Source organism: Salvelinus sp. IW2-2015, linkage group LG27, assembly GCF_002910315.2.
Source record: "Salvelinus sp. IW2-2015 linkage group LG27, ASM291031v2, whole genome shotgun sequence".
In the NCBI taxonomy this organism is placed as follows: Eukaryota; Metazoa; Chordata; class Actinopteri; order Salmoniformes; family Salmonidae; genus Salvelinus; species Salvelinus sp. IW2-2015.
This window is the reverse complement of record NC_036867.1, coordinates 14,833,917-14,855,047: the sequence shown is the minus strand read 5'-3', so window position 1 is coordinate 14,855,047 and position 21,131 is coordinate 14,833,917. Positions and strand designations below refer to the sequence as shown.

At 44.6% G+C, this 21,131-nt stretch overlaps 1 protein-coding gene across 11 annotated transcripts in view; it reads right to left on the bottom strand.

Annotated features, from left to right (window-relative positions):
* Window positions 1-346: 346 nt before the first annotated feature.
* asap1b (ArfGAP with SH3 domain, ankyrin repeat and PH domain 1b) overlaps window positions 347-21,131 on the bottom strand; it is a 219,849-nt gene continuing 199,064 nt past the window's right edge. For 2 of the 11 annotated variants that reach the window (XM_070435405.1, XM_070435408.1), the window contains exons 16-31: window positions 20,647-20,816; window positions 17,975-18,108; window positions 17,684-17,775; window positions 17,151-17,337; window positions 15,779-15,864; window positions 14,463-14,578; window positions 14,106-14,173; window positions 13,341-13,448; window positions 12,299-12,530; window positions 9,961-10,029; window positions 9,034-9,171; window positions 5,595-5,673; window positions 5,408-5,472; window positions 4,784-5,283; window positions 4,406-4,528; window positions 2,499-4,226 (exon numbers count right to left, since the gene is read on the bottom strand). In XM_070435405.1, the coding sequence (XP_070291506.1) occupies window positions 4,041-4,226; window positions 4,406-4,528; window positions 4,784-5,283; window positions 5,408-5,472; window positions 5,595-5,673; window positions 9,034-9,171; window positions 9,961-10,029; window positions 12,299-12,530; window positions 13,341-13,448; window positions 14,106-14,173; window positions 14,463-14,578; window positions 15,779-15,864; window positions 17,151-17,337; window positions 17,684-17,775; window positions 17,975-18,108; window positions 20,647-20,816 (2,353 nt within the window). In that variant the 3' untranslated portion in view covers window positions 2,499-4,040. Of the gene's footprint in view, window positions 1,759-2,498; window positions 4,227-4,401; window positions 4,529-4,783; window positions 5,284-5,407; window positions 5,473-5,594; window positions 5,674-9,033; window positions 9,172-9,960; window positions 10,030-12,298; window positions 12,531-13,340; window positions 13,449-14,105; window positions 14,174-14,462; window positions 14,579-15,778; window positions 15,865-17,150; window positions 17,338-17,683; window positions 17,776-17,974; window positions 18,109-20,646; window positions 20,817-21,131 lie in introns of those variants that run through there. The other 9 variants (XM_070435412.1, XM_070435416.1, XM_070435414.1 and 6 more) reach the window with 7 other exon arrangements.

The window sequence follows — 21,131 nt, the reverse complement described above, 5'->3', positions numbered from 1 at the left end:
ATTCATGTGGTTGAGGCTGGGTTTCAAGTGTTTCGCTACTCGCAGTAACATCTAACCATGTGTATATCACCAATAAGATTTGGACGTGGGGGTGGGGGGGTGACTGTCGGCTTAGATATGAACATTAAATTCTGACACCAGCTCTGGTGGACATTCCTACAGTTTGCATGCTCCCTCAACTTGAGACATCTGTGAGCACTGCATATAGTGGCCTTTTATCCCCAGTGCAAGGTGCACCTTTGTAATCATGCTGTTTAGTCAGCTACTGTGAGGTGGATTATTTAGGCAAAGGAGAAAAGCTCACTAAGGGATGTTAACAAAATTTGAGAAGCTTTTTGTGCATATGGAACMTGAAYGGAATATTTTATTTCAGCTCATGGAACAAACACTTTACATGTTGCCCTTATTTTTCAGTATAATAAAGGCAAAGACATCATCCATTACAACACTTTTATTAGTACAATGGAATGATTGGGGTTGATATTCCTTTACATGGGTTGAAACCAGAGGAGATGAAGTCAATGGGGAGTGAAGGGTACATATCCTGTTCACTATTTGCAATTGCCTGTCATCTGAAAAAGTACTCGGTGTTCTTAGGAAAACCCTGTCTGACAAACTTTATTTCTGCTTGACTGCCTTGCTGGATTTAATAAATATCCACTGTCTACATTTTAGTTTGTATCCTTAACAGTGGAGCTCTCGTCTGGAAATCATTGACGCCACATAACTAAGTTTGAAATGTCAATGGACATTAGTTCAAATCTCTCCAGGCCATCAGAATTTTCACATTCTTGCTTACTGACATTGACCTTCCCATATGTACTTGTTAGTGGCTATCAGAAGTGGTWMTTCAAACCCTGATTTGAGTGGCTTTTTAAATAGCACTCSGCTCAATTCCACATAGTACAGCTTGAAGATAACTTGACAGAGTGAAACGGTGTTAGGAGTCTACTACTGGTGACCTGTGCGGTTCCACAGGGGTTTCAGATATCCCACCATACAGTAGCAGCAAGTGTCAATACTGTAAAACAATCCGAATACATGTACACACAAAGCGAGCAAGAACATGGAATACATTGAATGAATACATATTTAATCCTTAGCTGAGATAGGTTTCAGTTGGAGACATGAAAATCTCCAGTACGGGATTGTGCCTCCAGTCTAATGTGGTGTAGGATGAGGAAACAGTGAGAGACTAGTGACAATATCTCTTTCCTATTCCTTCATATTTGGCCTTCTCCAGAAATGCAAGCAATGATATCAGGGATGACTAGTAAAATGATTACAGATAAAATGCAAACACGGCTGCCCTGATACTTGGTTATTATCTGGCAGGCAGAGAACGCATGTATGCTTGTACAATAAAACATGTATATACACACACACACAAATATATTTACATACATATATACACAGTAACAGCATAAACATACACTTTAGGGTAAGAGTGGCTACGGCAGCCATAGGTCGTGCTCTAAGGTTAAGATAATACTGGTAAGAGGAAAAATACACACAATTTTTATTTACAAAATGGATGTGCTCAGCATCCAGTGGCTAGTTGAGCCTACTTGGTTTCTTCATTGCGTTTTTTTCTTTAGAACACTGGTTTCACGTCAGGTTGTTACAGTAGCTATTTTATATAGGGTATCTTAGGGGTGGGGGGGGGGGTTAGTGCAAGCTCATCTGGGTCTGTCATCTAGGATGTGGAAAAGGACATTGGGAACACCCCTTTCCTCTCCGGGTGCCCTTCAATGTGGGCTGAAAGGAAAAGAGAGAATGTGTGAGTTGAGAACAGCACTGCACAGGTGTTCTTGTTCAATGTTTAGCCAGCTATTAGGTCTGTTTGACAGTGTGAGTACGGTAAAGTTGTAACTAGTTTAAGGTAACACCAAATTATTTATATATACACTAGATGACTTACAAGATTGTTCTCAAGCCACTGCGCCTCCATCTTGGCACTTCCCACCATTGGGTGATTTGTGATGTTCTACTTGGCTTCCCATGACTGTGTTTTTGTATTTTAATGTGTGTGTGTGTGTATATAAGATTGTTCTAATCTTATATACACATATATATATATATGTGTATATTTGTGTTGTATTGTGCAAGGCACATTTGAAAAAGAGACCTAGGTCTTCCTAATAAAATAAAGGAAAATTATATTTAAAAAAATATATTATATATATATATATATATATATATTATATATATATATACAGTACCAGTCAAAAGTTGAACACCCTACTCACAAATAAAAATATCTACATTGTAGGATAATAGTGAAGACATCAACACTATGATATAACACATATGGAACCATGTAGTAACCAAAAAATGTTAAGCAAATCAAAATATATTTTATATTAGATACTTCAAAGTAGCCACCCTTTGCCTTGATGACAGCTTTGCACACGCTTGGCATTCTCTCAACCAGCTTCATGAGGTAGTCACCTGGAATGCATTTCAATTAACAGGTGTGCCTTGTTAAGTTAATTGTGTGGAATTTCTTTCCTTCTTAATGTATTTGAGCCAAATCAGTTGTGTTGTGACAACGTAGGGGTGGTATACAGAAGATAGCCCTATTTGGTAAAAGAGCGCAAGTCCATATTATGGCAAGAACAGCTCAAATAAGCAAAGAGAAACGACAGTCCATCATTACTTTAAGACATGAAGGTCAGTCAATACGGAACATATCAAGAACTTTGAAAGTTTCTTCTAGTGCAGTTGCAAAAACCATCAAGCGCTATGATGAAACTGGCTCTCATGAGGACCGCCACAGGAAAGGAAGACCCAGAGTTACCTCTGCTGCAGAGGATAAGTTCATTAGCGTTACCAGCCTCAGAAATCAGAAAATAAATGCTTCATAGAGTTCAAGTAACAGACACATCTCAACATCAACTGTTCAGAGGAGAATGCGTGAATCAGGCCTTCATGGTCGAATTGCTGCATAGAAACCACTACTAAAGGACACCAATAAGAAGAAGAGACTTGCTTGGGCCAAGAAACACAAACAATGGASATTAGACCGGTGGAAATCTGTCCTTCGGTCTGATGAGTCCAAATGTACGATTTTTGGTTCCAACCGGCATKTCTTTGTGAGACGCAGAGTAGGTGAACGGATGATCTCCGCATGTGTAGTTCCCACCATGAAGCATGGATGAGGAGGTGTGAYGGTGTGGGGGTGMTTTGCTGGTGACACTGTCAGTTTTTTATTCAGAATTCAAGGCACTCTTAATCAGCACGGCTACCACAGCATTCTGCAGCGATACGCCATCCCATCTGGTTTGCGCTTAGTGGAACAGGACAATGACAGGACAATGACCCAACACACTTCCAGGCTGTGAAAGGGCTATTTGACCAAGAAGGAGAGTAATGGAGTGCTGCATCAGATGACCTGGCCTCCACAATCACCCGACCTCAACCCAATTGAGTTGGTTTGGGATGAGTTTGACCACAGAGTGAAGGAAATGCAGCCAAYAAGTGCTCAGCATATGTGTGAACCTCTTCAAGACTGTTGGAAAAGCATTCCAGGTGAAGCTGGTTGAGAGAATGCCAAGAGTGTTCAAAGCTGTAATCAAGGCAAAGAGTGGCTACTTTGAAGAACCAAAAATCTAAAATATAATTTGTTAACACTTTTTTGGTTACTACATGATTTCATATGTGTTATTTCATAGTTTTGATGTCTTCACTATTATTCTACAATGTAGAAAGTAGTAAAAATAAAGAAAAACCCTTGAATGAGTAGGTGTGTCCAAACATTTGACTGGTACTGTATACACACACRTACATATACAGATTTTTTAAAATACAAATTTCCTTTATTTTAGTACATAATATAAAATAATTAAAAAGTATGCAATAAGGTGCTTGTAATAGAATAAACATAGCAAMAACAAATGTAGACATTAATAAATAMATTTCTATAGCTTCTAATATACAGTGCATTCGGAAAGTATTCAGACCCCTTGACTTTCTCCAAATTTTGTTACATTATAGCCTTATTCTAAAATGWATTACATTGTTTTTCCCCCCTCATCATTCTACACACAATACCCCATAATGACAAAGCAAAAACCGTTTTTTAGACATTTTTGCAAAAGTATAACAAAAAACCCTGAAATATTACATTTATATAAGTATTCAGACCCTTTACTCTTGTTGAAGCACCTTTGGCAGCGATTACAGCCTTGAGTCTTCTTGGGTATAATGCTAGAAGCTTGGCACACCTGTATTTGGGGATTGTTGATTGTTTTTATTTTACTTTGACTTGCATTGTTGGAGATTGGAGTTTAAGATTTTCACTGTACTCTGCAACCCTGTAAATGTGACTATTAAACTTCTACTCTAATCTAATCTAACAGTGTTTGGGTAACATCAGTGAGCCTGTTAGGRGGAAGTTACTTACCCACCACTCCCCGTCCTCCTCTCCCGTCACTATGATCACCTCTCCCTCCACAAATGTCAGCTCGTCATCATTGTCGGCCTGGCAGTCATAGATGGTCTTCACCCGCCGAGATTTGGTCTTCCCCTAAACACACATATGAACATTACCAGAAATGTCACCAGGGACAAGTAAATAGTATGTGGAATGGTCTGGTTGCCAAAAGTTTCTGTGTTTTGACCCACCTATTAACAATTCCACTACAACCCTGTCTGTGGCTTCAACCCAAGAGGAACTGGCCCAACCAACCAGTGGGACCCATTTGCAGAACTACCCAGATATTACTCAATGATACCATTAAAGCTCTCTGATTTCTGCGGTGTGTCCTTWAGTGAACTTTACCGTATTCTTCCTGGGCAAGGGCACTGGTGTGTCTGGAGCACATGCCGGGCTCCCATTGGTGTCCTCGCTGCCCTGGGAGGACGGGCTCTCAGTCTCTGCCTGCTGATTGGCCGYCGCTGACTCCGGGGGGTGGGGCTTCGGCGCAGGCTCTCCAGGGGGTGGTCTCGGACTGGGCAGATCTGCTACCCCCGGTTTCGGATGGCCGTCTTGAGAGAGCTGAGGTTTTGGGGGTAGGTCTTTGAGCAGGGGTTTAGGTGGTAGGTCCCCTAGCTGCGGTTTGGGGGGGAGGTCGGAGAGCTGGGGCTTGGGTGGCAGTTCTCCAGGTTTAGGGGGCAGCTCAGAGGGCTGGGGTTTGGGGGGAAGGTCCCCTAGTTGGGGCTTGTCGGGTAGAATGGCTTTAGTTAGGCATTCAGGTCCTGGAGGGGATTTCTGGAGCACCTCTGGAGGCAGACCGGGTTTGTCCATAGAAGGGTGTATGGTGTCGATCTTACGCAGTGCCACTAAGAGAAGAACAAGGACGCAGGTACTATATTAAACACATGCTGACTCTAATGCTGGGCAGTATGCCGGAAATAAGGTGGTCTCACCTACAGTTATAGGCATTGCTAATCCAATACAACGTACCTTTCTGAGGTAGTTTGGGTAGAACCCTTGGACCAAGTGTAGACTTTGTGTTGCTAGAAGTAGTGCTGAAAACAGATGGTTATATGAAGTTAATGAAAAATTATAAAAAGATCAGAACTCTATCATACTTAAACAATATTTAGGAAAATATTCTAAATGCCTGCATCCAAAATGGATGTCTATGTACCTTTGCTGCTGTGGAATGCCCTCAAACTTGTTGGATAACGGTGACATCTTGTTCGCAGGTGGAGGGATGGAGTCACTTCCTGAAATGTCGAGATGGTTTGTGAGATATGGATACATGCTGCTCAGTGTATATAATATTCATCCCCATATTACCCCACAGCCCAAAATGGTCACCTAAATAGGCACATCTTTGATTTTGATTTAATTCTCCTGATTAAATGATTATAATGAATGAATGAATTTATTATTATTATTATGTAGTCCATTTATACATATACTGTAACTGGTATACAAATATATTGCTGTACCCAAACATTACAGTAGAAAAGTCTAAGGGAAGGAGATGTCAGGCTGAGCTTTCCATTAGCTACCATTATGGACCCTCGGAGGTAGCTGTACGATGRGGATCTACACTGAACAAAAATATAAACGCAACATGCAACAATTTCAAAGATTTTACTGAGTTACAGTTCATATAAGAAAATCTGTCAATTGAGAAATTCATTAGACCATAATCTATGGATTTCACATGACTGGGAATACAGATAGGCATCTGTTGGTTACATATACACTATATATACAAAAGTATGTGGACACCCCTTMAAATTAGTAGATTTAGCTATTTCAGCCACAGCCGTTGCTGACAAGTGTATAAAATCGAGCACACCGMCATGCAATCTCCATAGGCTAACACTGGCAGTAGATTGGCCTTACTGAAGAGCTCAGTGACTTTCAACGTGGCACTGTCATAGGATGCCAACTTTCTAACAAGTCAGTTCGTCAAATTTCTGCCCTGCTAGAGCTGCCCCGGTCAAGTGTTGTTATTGTGAAGTGGAAATGTCTCAGAGCAACAATGTCTCAGCCACGAAGTGGTATGATACAGAAGCTCACAGGGACAGTCGAGTGCTGAAGCGAGTAAAACATTTCTGTCCGAGTTCCAAACTGCCTCTGGAAGCAACGTCAGCTCAAGAACTGTTCGTCGGTAGCTTCATGAAATGGGTTTCCATGGCCGAGCAGCCGCACTCAAGCCTAACATCACTATGCGCATTGCCAAGCGTCTGGTGGAGTGGTGTTAAGCTCGCCGCCATTGGACCCTGGAGCAGTGGACGGACAAATCTGGGTTTGGCGGAWGCCAGGAGAACGCTACCTGCACTAATGCATAGTGCAAACTGTAAAGTTGGGTGGAGGAGGAATAATGGTCTGGGGCTGTTTTTCATGGTTCTGGCTAGGCCCATTAGCTCCAGTGAAGGGAAGTGTTAACGCTACAGCATAAAATTACATTCTAGACGATTCAGTGCTTCCAACTTTGTGGCAACAGTTTGGGAAAGGCCCTTTCCTGTATCAGCATGAAAATACCTCCGTGCACAAAGCGAGGTCCATACAGAAATGGTTTGTCGAGATCGTTATGGAAGAACTTGACTGGCCTGCACAGAGCCCTGACCTCAACCCCATCGAACATCTTTGGAAGGAATTGGAACGCCGTCTGCGAACCAGGCCTAATCGCCCAACATCAGTGGCCGACCTCACAAATGCTCTTGTGGCTGAATGGAAGCAAGTCCCCGCAGCAATGTTCCAACATCTAGTGGAAAGCCTTCCCAGAAGAGTGGAGGCTGTTTGGGCAGCAAAAGGGGGACCAAGTCCATATAATTAATGCCCATGATTTTGGAATGAGATGTTCGACGAGCAGGTGTCGACATACTTTTGGTCATGTAGTGTACCTTAAAAAAAAGGCGTGGATCAGAAAACTAGTCAGTATCTGGTGTGACCATCATTTGCCTCATGCAGAGCGACACATCTCCTTTGCATAGAGTTGATTAGGCTGTTGATTGTGGCCAGTGGAATGTTGTCCCAGTCTTCAATGGCTGTGTGAAGTTGCTGGATATTGGCGGGAACTGGAACACGCTGTCGTACAAGTCGATCCAGAGCATCCCAAACATGCTCAATGGGTAACATGTCTGGTGAGTATGCAGGCCATGGAAGAACTGGGACATTTTCAGCTTGCATGAATTGTGTACAGATCCTTGTGACATGGGGCCGTGCATTATCATGCTGAAACATGACATGATGGAGGTGGATGAATGTCACGACAACGGGCCTGAGGATCTCGTCACGGTATCTCTGTGCATTCAAATTGTCATTGATAAAATGTAATTGTGTTGTCCGTAGCTTATGCCTGCCCATATGTTCAAAACGTTGACATCAGCAAACCACTCGCCTAGTTGAAACCTGCAGTCAGGTCAAGACCCTGGTGAAGACGAGCACGCAGATGAACTTCCCTGAGAYGGTTTCTGACAGTTTGTGCAGAAATTCTTTGGTTGTGCAAACCCACAGTTTCATCAGCTGTCCGGGTGGCTTGTCTCAGACGATTCCACAGTTGAAGGTCTTGGGCTGGCATGGTTACACTTAGTTAGCGGTTGTGAGACCGGTTTGACTTACTGACAAATTCTCTAAAATGACATTGGAGGTGGCTTATGGTCGAGAAATGAACATTAAATTCTCTGGSAACAGCTCTGGTGGACATTCCTGCAGTCAGCATGCCTATTGCACGCTCCCTYAAAACTTGAGGCATTTGTGGCATTGTGTTCTCCAGCAGAAGGTGCACCTGTGTAATGATCATGCTGTTTAATCAGCTTATTGATATGCCACACCTGTCAGGTGGATAGATTATCTTGGCAAAGGAGAAATGCTCACTAAAAAGGATTTAAATACATTTGTGCACAAAATTTGAGAGAAATAAGATTTTTGTACATATGGAACATTTCTGGGAACTTTCATTCCAGCTCATGAAACATGACCACTTCACATGTTGCGTTTATATTTTTGTTCAGTGTAGTTTTATTCAGCTAATAATCTACATTTTCTTCTATACTAATGCTGTTGAGGCCATTATCTCACAATACAAAAAACATCACAGACGAGACAAAATGATGACAAAAATAATGATCTGACATCCAACACTAACACATACATTTACACAGGACTGCCATCACCTTCCAAAATGACCAGGATGTGTCCGTGTCATTGCCATCACACCATAAAATGACCAGGATGTGTCTCTGTCATTGCCATCACACCATAAAATGACCAGGATGWGTCTCTGTCATTGCCATCACACCATAAAATGACCAGGATGTGTCTGTCATTCATGAACAGCACTGACACTCTGGTCATGGGGAAGACCTGGTTGGAAACACACTCAATACTAGGCCAGAGATGGGTAACTCTGGTCCTGTAGGGCCTCAGTGTGGGTAGGCATTAAGATTGACTTTAGTTCAATCGTGTGTTATTAGTGCTGGGCTGGAACAAAAGCCTGCACACACTACAACTGTCCAGGACCAGAGACTTTAATGTTATTATGGATCATGTCCTTCGTTAATAAAGACGACCAAGCAGTATTTAGATGTGTCTGCTTGGGTCTTGCCCACCGAGGGAGGACTCACCCACGTAAATGCCCCCTCTACTGTGGGAAAGCGGGCTGGGTGGGTCAGACAGGGTGCGTTTGTGCCCGGGGGGAGGGGGCGGAGGCCTCTTCTTGGACAGGGTGGAGCTGCCTCCGGGGGTGAGGGTGGAGGGAGGAGCTGGAGGAGTGACAACATACAAACATGCAGTGAAGGGACAGGCGTCATTCATTCTGTCACCTGGGATACCAAGAGGAAGGGGAGGGGCTTGAGAGGAGAGGGTAGATGAGAGGAAGATTTCTTGCCATCGGGACTGGGTTTATCACAATTGTTGGCCAACGTGTGGGAGATACGTTAACACAACATCAATACAGGTAAAACACAACATCCCGGTGAACAGAGAAACGCCCCAGATAGGAATACAGAGAAGATGGACACAGAACAATGTGTGTGTGTAGGTGTTGTTTTGTGTGTGTTTGTGTGTATTTTGGGGTGGGTGTACACGCTCCTGAGACTTCTGGACCTACAGTAAAGTTACCCCAAAGCAGCTAGTCCCATTCCCAGCTGTGTGTAAGCCTAGAAACAGACACTAGAAGATTGTGGCTAATAGAGAACTCAGCCAGTTAGAGAGGAGAGTCAGGTTGCATCCAAAAATGGCAYCCTATATTGTATATAGTGCACTACTGTAGACCCCATAGGGCACTATATAGGGAATAGAGTGTCATTTGGGACACACAGCCTACATAAGGTACGATAGCACTTTGCAACTCAGGGGTGGCGACATGTCACAAAACGTGATAAAACTCAGTGAAAAATTATAATTAACCACACTTTTACAGTGCCATTGTTAAAGGTTTAAGACGCCACCACCCATATTTTTCCTGGGAAGTAAAGCACTACCAGTGCCACTGGGCAGCAGAAGTATACGGGCGGGCACAGCAGGACAAAATGTAAAAACAGGATATTCACTGATGTATGGTCGCGTGCCGGCCAGAGTGGCGTAGTGCGAGTGAGAGCCGAGGAATGCCAAGTGCGGCGCTGAAAGAGAAAGAAAGGAGAAAAAAAGAGAGAGAGAGAGGGATGAAGAGAGAGAGAGAGAGATGAAGAGTGTGGGAGAGAACGTTTGTGAGCTTCTCCCACACACTGGTTGCGCATTTGAAATGACACCCTATTCCCTAGTAGTGCACTACTTTTGACCAGAGCTCTATGCAGGCCTTGATCAAAAGTAGTGCACTATATAGGGAATAGGGCGCCATTTGAGACGCAAGCCTCTATAAACCCCCTGATGAAATCTTATTAGTGACAAGCAAAGAAAAAGAGGAGAAATTGCATCAAAACGCCTAAGGTCAAAACAAGTCAGTCCGACGCCCACTGAAAAAGAGAACTGTTTATTTCTTGTGTGTAAAGAGAAACCGCCGTTTCTCTTCGCTCCACTCAACAGTGTATTGGCGTCAACAATGTAGCCTACTGTATTGTAACAAGGATAGGGAATAGCAACCTGGGGTGTGAGTGTTTGTGTTCTAAATCCTGTCTTCGGGARGGATGTTATGGTTCATTATAATTGTGCTGACCGTGCCTCTCGCCCCTTGGAGTCCGTTTGTACTGTCAGATAGTGTTGCTGATCAGGAAATRTCCCTGGMTGAGTCCCAAATGGCACCTTTTTCCCTATATAGTGTACTACTTCTGACCAGGGCCCATAGCGAACTATTGCACTATGTAGGGAATTGGGTGCCATTTGGGACACAGCCCTGGATTTCCATAATGAAGTGTTAACATTATCAGCCTGGTGTATTATCTATCTTGCTTTATACAATGGGAGGGTCTAATCCTGAATGCTGATGGGTTAAAACCGCATTCCAGCCGGTGTCTATCCCACAAGTTACCACAGGCTAAATCTATGACGTTAAAATGCCTATTTACTCTGTTACATCTGACTGCGCAATCCACTGTCTCTTCAGCCCAGCCAAGCGATTTATAAACTTGATCTCCACTATAAAAAGCATCTGGACATTATCTCAATTTCTTTTAGGCAAACATTTCGTTTTCAACAGCGGAGATTTGTATAAACCTTGCTGTCTCTCTGACATTTGCAACACTGTTTCAATATTCAAATTCAATCTCCAACTGTCCCATAAAAATGAATGTGTCGGGAGTCGGGACGAGACAGACAGGCAGGCAGCGTTTCTCAGCCAGTCGAAATCATGGATGTTAGAGAAATGTTAATTGAMAAAATGTCAAAACGAAACGAAATGCAGCCAGTTTGCAGTCTTTCCAGCTTCAGTTTGTAGTGATTGTGTTAGCTGTGTTGTTGGCTAGCTCCTCTGAACAACARTGTCCTGACGAGAGAGCACATTTTCTATGCCAGGCGAAATCGCTCCTCATTAGCTCATTGTTATGGATCTATCCAAATAAATGTCACTAGTAAACAGCTTAAAAAAATGGAAATGCAGCTACTTTGTTGTTATTCTGGCTGCATTATTGACGTGACTGTAAGTCAGCTAGCTAGCAACAAGGAATAAAAATGTTGCCAGCCAGTATGGCAATGGAACATTTAGAACGAACGACTGTGTCGCGTCTCTGGCAACCGAAACGATAGAGCGAACGACAAGCCGGCTTGGGTAACAACCCTAGATTTGTGTCTAGGGCCTAACAACACCCGTGCCAATATATCCTCCAAACACCGGCTTCTCGGGCATTATCACTTAAGTGTGTGTCTCCACTCTCTCTTACACTCCTGCATGCCAGCAGCCCTTAAGCCATCCTTTTGCTGGAGGTGCCTTCCTTGTGTAAGCAGTCTTTATAACAGCCGCTGTTAGCCCTCTGATCGACGGGTTGACAAATTACATTCCTCTCAAGGGTGTGTGTGTGTGTGTGTGTGTGTGTGTGTGTGTAAGGTTGAGAGAGAGAGAGGAAAATGCCAATCATATCAGTAAATTGGTTAACTAGCATTATGATTACAATGTTTTATAACAGAGAAAAACAGTAAACGTTATTACTGCGTTCTTCCTGAGTACCAGCGTTAGAGATAAAAGATCATGTAAATTCTCCATACATGTAAATTCTGGCCAACCAGACAACACTGCTATGTATCCTATGTACATTCCACAACTGGCCACATAATCTTTAGGCCATTTACATTTCAGGTAGAATTTTCCCTTAGATAGAGATCTAGGATCAGCTTCCCCTCCCCAATCCTCACCTTAACCATTAGTGGGGAAAATACAAAATGGACCAAGATCAGTGTCTAGAGGCAAATTCATCCTACACTGATAAAAGTCTGGGCCCTGGCCATTCAACCAGGTCTCACCTTTGCCCTGGTTCCTGGGGGGTAGAGGGGGGGCATCGGCCACGGGGGAAGAGGAAGTGAGGTCGGTGGAGGCGGAGTACATCTGGTTGGTGAAGGCGCTGTAAGACATGCGCTGCTGTTTGTCCCGGTGGCTGATGAAGCCCGGCAGAGACAGCTTGTCATGGGGAGACAGGCTGGACGAGTGGCAGAAACTCTGGGGCCGCGGGGAACGGTCCTTCTTTATGGGACTAGGCTGCAGACAGTGAGGGAGAGAGAGACAAGTGTCAACTTGGAAGAGGGTGAACTTAGGAACTTTGACTTTCATGTAGGCCTAAATCATGCATTGATGTCAATGGGAGATGGGTGCAAATACACTACATGACTAAAAGTATGTGGACACCTGCTCGTCGAACATCTCATTCCAAAATCATGGGCATTAACATGGAGTTGGTCCTCCCTTTGCTGCTATAACAGCCTCCACTCTTCTGGGAAGGCTTTCCACTAGATGTTGGAACATTTCTGCGGGGACTTGCTTCCATTCAGCCACAAGAGCATTAGTGAGGTCAGGCACTGATGTTGGGTGATTAGGCCTGGCTCGCAGTCGGTGTTCCAATTCATCCCAAAGGTGTTTGATGCGTTTGAGGTCAGGGCTCTGTGCAGGCCAGTCAAATTCTTCCACACCGATCTCGACAAACCATTTCTGTATGGACCTAGCTTTGTGCACGGGGGCATTGTCATGCTGAAACAGGAAAGGGCCTTCCCCAAAATGTTGCCACAAAGTTGGAAGCACTGGATCGTCTAGAATGTCATTTTATGATGTAGCRTTAACATTTCCCTTCAATGGAACTAAGGGGCCTAGCCCGAACCATGAAAAACAGCCCCAGACCATTATTCCTCCTCCACCCAACTTTAGTTTGCACTATGCATTGGTGCAGGTAGCGTTCTCCTGGCATCCGCCAAACCCCGAATTCACAAATTTGAAGGCGTGTCCACATACTTTTGTATATATAGAGTATTTGCACATGGAGTTCAAGTTTTCACGTGTGAACAGTCCCAGTCTGACCTTGTCATCGAGATCATCATCGCTCTCGTCCAGCTCCTCCAGCCTCAGGCTCCACTCATACTCCACGTGGACATGCGGGTAATACTTCCCCGCTGCAGCCTGCACCAGCTGGGGGACACACATGTTGATTACTTCATTTGGTTCCACAATGAAACAATGAAATACAGAGGACATACAAATAAACACACAGTGAATAGTGGTCCCGTGTGGCTCAGTTGGTAGCGCATGGCGTTTGCTACGCCCGGGCTGTGGGTTCGATTCCCACAGGGGACCAGTATGAACATGTGTGAACTCACTACTGTAAGTCGCTCTGCATAAGAGCGTCTGTTAAATGACGTAAATGTAATTATAGCCCGCAAGTCAGTCGAAGGGAACTCTATCATAACCAACAATGAATACCTCCAACATTCGTTTGATTGTTCTCCTCTCCTTTAATTTGATGTTCAAAACATGACATAATATCACCGATGGTAAAAGCACCAACTTAGTTTTCTGTGTGCAAATAGTAACCATACATCAGTAATGGCTTCCTCTCTGAAGTCACTAGAAGCCTGGGTAGGTCTTTGGCTGCTGCCATCTAGTGTCCAAAGATGTGCTGGTCAACAAGTCCCTTCGATCTATACTTTCTACCGTGCTGCTACACCATCAGCTGAGGCGTGGATGCTACTTCGACAAAGAACAGGATTGCATCGTGAAGTATAGCTACCGATTCATGTCATCGACAGCCAAACATATAGTGGCTCATGTTCACAGTGGGATACTTACTGCCTCCTCACACTGACTGTTCTTCATACGCCTGGCAATATCCAGCGCCGTCTCACCATTCTGATTGGCTAAAAGAACAGGCATGATATTGGTTACACTAGATGCATACATTCCGTCTACGTGTATAAAACCAGTGGAGGCTGCCGAGGGGAGGACGGCTCATAGTAGTGCCTGGAGCGGAGCGAATGGAATGGCATCAAACACATGGAAGCCATGTGCCATTACAGCCGTTACCACGAGCCTGTCCTCCCCCAACCTCCTGTGGTATAAAATACAATTCTGATTAGCCAAAAACAGAACAGGCATGTTAACATAACCAAGTCTGAATACATTTACATATGAGTGTGTGTTACTCACTGATGTCAGTGGCTGGTTTKCCCCTCAGCAGTAGTTTGAGGCATTCGTGTTTCTCGTACATGCAGCAGTAGTGCAGGGCAGTGTTTCCCCACTCTGTCTGCTTATCCAGGTTCCCACTGACACACACACACACACACACACACACACACACACACACACACACACACATGTCACGGGTCATGTCACGGGTCACGTCCCAGACGCGATTTTGCACAGAGGTAAAGTTGTCACATTATCGTTCACGCTTTGATCGTACATACTGCTTTAAGAGACAAACTGACCTTTAAAATACCTATTTGTCACCACGGCTGACAAAATATACACAGTGTACAAAACATTAGAAACACCTGCTCTTTCCATGACACTGACCAGGTCATTAAGCCTTCTGACAATYGAGACATGGATTGTGTATGTGTGCCATTCAGAGGGTGAATGGGCAAGACACAACATTTAAGTGCCTTTGAACGGGGTATGSTAGTAGGTGCCAGGCGCACGGGTTTAAGTGTGTTAAGAACTGCAGCACCGCTGGGGTTTTCATGCTCAACTGTTTCACGAGTGTATCAAGAATGGTCCACCACCCAAAGGACATCCAGCCAACTTGGCATAACTGTGGGAAGCATTGGAGTCAACATGGGCCAGCTTTCGATACCTTGTAAAGTCCATGCCCCGTCGAATTGAGGCTGATCTGAGTGCAAAAGGGGGTGCAACTCAATATTAGGAAGGTGTCCTTCACAGTCACACTAGCATGTCGACAGGTAAGTGTTTGCTCCCCATTTCATCTCCTCCTATCTCTGAATCGAAAACAATTAGGCCAATTACCAAGTGTAAGCATGAAATCGTGAAGGTGGACCGATTAATTAATGAGGAGCCATTTCCCGGTAACGGTCTGCCTGAGGTGCAGCGAGGCAGGGAGCAAACAATTGAAAAGACTGATGAATAAATGAAGGCGGAGAACAAGTGTCTGCCTGACCCAGTTCTGTTTGCCTTGTGGGAATCTAAGCTGTGCTGAGCTCTACTCTGCTCATCTTCCTCTTGCAGCGGTGGAGAGATAAGAAAGGAACACTACTGCTATCCATGAAGCTATTCCATTGAAATTCTCACATTTAACACGTCAATTTACATGACCAAACGGTGGAAATACTACTTATTTATAATATTCTGTTATGTTTTTTAGTATTTGGGCACAACAGCTTACGAAGTGTGTGCTTTCACTGCATTTAAAATCCAATTTCACATTAGCCCAATGCTATGGTAGCCTGTATGGCATAAAATTCTTATCTTCACTTTATTGACGGGGCCTTATTTGGTAATTTTACCTGTTTTGTACGAGGAAGTCCACCAGGTGTAGTGAGGTCTGGTCGGCGGTGCGCACAGAGTAGTGGAGCGCAGTCTCTCCGGCCTCCTGAAGGGGGCGATCACATACAGCAAAGACATGAGAGACTTTCTACATGGGGAGAACAGCAGGCAGCATCCATTCTACACTCTCTCTCTCTCAGCCTCTCTCAGCATTTAAAGAGGTTGCAGTCAACAAAATGGCTCCTAAAAATAGCTCGTCTCCCCCTCAAGGGAAGACTGCGAGCGTGATRCGAACATTTCTATGACAGAGAGAGGTGTGGACGTACCGATGTCGGTAGAAGACACTGAAACGATAAGCCAGCTTCAGTCTACAGCCCTTCCTGCCCAATATGAACAAAGGTCACCACCACCAGCACCTCATTGGCTGTGATTGAACTCACACTTGCCGAGATAATCAACCATCAAGTCGTTGAGATCTTCCTTGGTGGGTCTATCCTTCAAACAGCACGCATGTCGTTGCGTCTTCTTGTSTCACCTCTAATTAAAAATGACTGGTAGCTACGTCGCTGATTATCTCTGTGAGTCCCCAGTAAGGGAGACTTATTTGAGAAGAGTGAGGACACGGTGACACACGCAATACCAATGACTATGAGTCAACCAGAGAAGCAGGGTATCCGTTCAGGAAGAGGGAGAGGCTACTTTATCATGTATTCCTGTCACACCCTCACTGTCTGCGGCTCTGGGTACTGATATCTGCTGTCTGCTGGAGATCATATTAGAATTCACTACTTTTGACCAGAGCCCTGGGATGCAGCCTCTCAGAGCAGATTCACTGACAGCCAGGGTTGTATTAGATATCAGTGAGTCAGCCTGGGCTAGAAGCTCTGCCTGCTTTCAAACAGCGTCAGTGACTCATCCCTGGCCACTATTCCCAATGGACAACTTCTGAGAGCACACCGCAGTGCTACGTGGTTCAACGTTTAGTGGGCGGCAGTAGTGATAGCTTAACTGAGTCACTTTTCTCGTTTGGGCATTGTTGTCTTGTCCAACATTGCCCAGTAGTAAAAACTATGTTTTTCTCAGTGGACTGTTCATTACTTTGCCCATGTACAAAACAGCCACCTTACAGACTCAGTACAATTTAGTATTTCCCTACTAAACAGTACACTTCTGCTCATATTGTAAAACCAAACCCCCCAGGGCCCATATTCATCAAAGCGTCAGAGTATAGATGCTGATTTAGGATCAGTTTTAACTTTTGGATCATAATGAATAAGATTACATGGACGGGGGGGGGGACCTGATCCTAGATCAGCAATCCTGTGAGATGCTTTCAGGTGAGATGAGATAATAATACAGTCCAGGGTCTGTGACGTCAGAGGTCAGACTCACCTGTCCACCCTCAGGCAGTGGCTCCATTAGCTCCACCCCCTCAGCGTACACCTGGATGAGAGACAGCAGGTCCCTGGACTTGACCGCCTCACACAGCTCGATGGTCTTAGCTGCCGAGGAGGTACAGGTCTTCCGTGCAAACTTGTGGTCCACATACTTAGCATTGATGAACTCCTTCCTCACTGTCCTGTAGGAGGGAGAGAGAAGCGGGAAGAGGAGGAGAATAAGGAGACGGATTTGGAACGCTTGTGTGGATATTTTTTCCTATAGAGATCCTTTAATTCAGTTTCTAGCGTGAACGYGTTTCCTGACCAAGATGGATGGATTTTTAGCCATGWTGCTAAGATGCCAATGGCCATTSTAGTGTTCTATTTATTTYTGTGGCTTTTCCCGCCAGACACATCTACCTGCATAAGCTCAAACATACACCCGATTATGCTTCCAGTGATGACAAGTGAAAGTGAGGTAACATTTCCATGGAGCTTCTAGCTTCTAAGAAGTTCATGTAGTTGTTGATGACGCTGAGTACTTACATGTCACTTGAAGGAGTAGGTTTCGGTAAGGGACCAGGAAGGTTCTCCTCCATTATTTCATTGAAACTACTGTTCCCTACGTTCTTGGCCAGCTGTGAAGGAAAAATCAAGTCACATATGAATGTCATGATGCTCGTTAGAAGCACTTTGCTCGAATTGCCGTAATTACAATCACGTTGTAATCAAGATGTATTTATTTATATCCTGTTTTTGAATCTATTTTGCATGTTGATCTACTGTGATTTTTTTTTTAATATAATGTTCACCAAATGTATTTATTTTTTCACTCACCAAGAGTTCAGAGGTGCCTAGCTTATCTAGCTCCATGGATTGGATGCGTGAGATGTGAACTCCCATCTCCCGGTGTATTCCAGAGCACTCAATGCAGGTCAGGATGCCCAGGTTAGTGGACAGCCATTTTGGATCTAAGGGCACAGACAATGTACTCAGGTTAGAGAGCAGCCATTTTGTGGAGCACAGGCTTGTGGATAGGCGTCTTGGCTACACAACCACAAAAATATGGCTGGAATTCACAGTTTAGTGCACAGCTGTTTTGGCTCCAAAAAGAACATAGATATTTTTTCAAAGTACTAACACAAATATACAATTTACAGTTGAAATCCAGAACGATAATGYTGAACACAAGGGGGTTTAATTCTTGATCTGAACATTTGCATGTAGCCGTGTTTGTATTCACCACTAAACTGACAATTTGTTTCAGGATCGTATTCACTAGGCCCCAAACAAAAGAAAACCCACTGATACAGGGAGGGACAAACTGAACATATAAAACAATTTTGTTTTCGTTTACCGTTGCAAAACGTTTTGCTACGGTGTGCACAAATGAATACAACCCAGGTCCACCATCAAATGTGAGCAGCGGCAACGCACAGCACATACCACTAGAGGGCCTCGGCAGCCTCAGACCCACCAACCATACCGATTGGACTACCAGAGCCCAGCAACTAGAAAACATTGCATCATTCTGTGTCAAGCAGAACGCCTGTACATGCTCTGACAGCAGAGCCATGTGGTGGAGGGCTAGAGAGGCTTTGGGCTCTTCCCAGTAAACCGCTACAGTGACTGACACCACAGCCAAGCATGAGTGATGCAACTTAAGGAGGCTTAAACCCAAGCCTAAGAGCCCTACGCAGCTATGCAGATGTAAACACACTATCTTTACAGATGGCTGAGTGCTGTTAGCTGTTAGGCTAACTAGCGTGTCTGGATTTGACGGGTTTGTTTCGGACGGACTCTGGCGGGTGCAATGGTTTCAGAATCGGCCAAACACCAATGAGTCACATGCAGGATGGCAAAAGATTACCGAAGAGATGACAGGAAGCACAGGGTGGGGTGAGAGCTCTAGAGCTCTAGAGAGCTGTATATCAGGCAGGATGGGCCGCAGGAGCAACCTAARTAACCCTGCAGTACACTAGCGCATTATCACACGCATTATCAAATAAGCTCAMCCCATAGAGGGGAAATCAGCAAAACTGTGCCTGTGTGTGTATGAATTATGTAACATAGTGATGTAACAATGTTGTTGCAACAAACACAGGGTTTTTCTTCTTCGCTAGTGGTCTGCACTCTCCTCAGTGGGATCTGTGTGTTTATGCTGACAGTGTGTGTGTATTGGGGGGAGTCAGAGGGCCAGGGTGTCTCTGCTTGGGGAGTGCTGAGCCTCTGTTTTTACAGCAGGGGAGGATCAAGTCGGAGGGCCAGGGGCCAGAAAGGACCAGCACCACTGTTATATCCTGAATACAGAAAAGGCTCCTGGTGCCGCTTTGCTGCTTGTTTGGTTAAGGGTGACATTGCAGGAGAGCTGCATAGCATATGCCTAACTACTGAGGGAGATAGAGAGCAGCCATGACAGTGCAGAAGAGTGGATCGATGTTGGGCTGAGCAGGGACTTCTGAAGGACAACCTTGAAGATGGTTGAGGATGTGTGAGTTCTATGGGGATGTGTGAGTTCTACAGGGATGTGTGAGTTCTACAGGGATGTGTGAGTTCTATAGGGATGTGTGAGTTCTTCAGGGATGTGTGAGTTCTACAGGGATATGTGAGTTCTATAGGAATGTGTGAGTTCTACAGGGATGTGTGAGTTCTACAGGGATGTGTGAGTTCTACAGGGATGTGTGAGTTCTACAGGGATGTGTGAGTTCTACAGGGAATGTGTGAGTTCTACAGGGATTGTGTGAGTGCTATAGGGATGTGTGGTGCTATAGGGTTGTGTGAGTTCTACAGGGATATGTGAGTTCTACAGGGATGTGTGAGTTCATTAGGAATGTGTGAGTTCTACAGGGATGTGTGAGTGCTATAGGGTTGTGTGAGTTCTCAATGGATGTGTGAGTTCTACACGGATGTGTGGAGTTCTACATGGATGTGTTGAGTTCTATAGGATGTGTGAGTTCTACAGGGATGTGTGAGTTCTACAGGGATGTGTGAGTTCTACAGGGATGTTGTGGTTCTACAGGGATGTGTGAGTTCTACAGGGATGTGTGAGTTCTACATGGATGTGTGAGTTCTACAGGGATGTGTGAGTTCTACAGGGATGTGTGAGTTCTACAGGGATGTGTGAGTTTCTACATGGATGTGTGAGTTCTACATGGATGTGTGAGTTCTAAGGGATGTGGTGAGTTCTACAGGGATGTGTGAGTTCTACAGGGATGTGTGAGTTCTACCGGGAATGTGTGAGTTCTACCGGGATGTGTGAGTTCTACAGGGATGTGTGAGTTCTATAGGGATGTGTTGAGTTCTACGGGAGGTGGTGTTCCAAGGGTGAGATAAAATGCTACAGCAAAGGTGTCGTTGTCTTCTCCCATGACAAGGCGAATGGTGAGTAAGCGCAAAGTAGTGGTATAGTGGAGGATCTACAATGTCAGAACCCCTTGGAAAACCACAGCGGTTGTGCATTTCCCAGGACCCAAACACACGGGCACCCATAGATGTCGTACTATACGTACCTGCAGCGCCACAGTCACAGCAGACTTCATTGCCAGGCATGCGCAGCACCTCCTCTATGATGGCTTTGGTCAGGTCCTCCAGGCCATCCTCTCCTCCTCCTCCGTCCTCTTCTCCGCGGAACGCCATGTTCAGAGCTTCCTCCTTACTGTTGGATAGCACAGAGATCCAGCTACACGCGGCACGGAGAAACGATAGARCAGAGAGAACAAGTTTTTACAAAAGCACGGGGGTTTTCAACACGTACAAGCACTGAGTTACATAGGTAGAGGCTTTGAGACGAGAGGACCACAGTGGAAATAAGTTTATTTATCCTTGACAATTTTCTGATGCGTTTCTGCTGCCATTTGATGTATTTTGAACGGTCAAATCAAATCAAATCAGATGGGACAACTCCAACTCTATCTGACGCTATCTATATCTATACTCTGTGTATTATTAGAAACTGGGTGCTTTGAGCCCTGAATGCTGATTGGCTGAAACATGT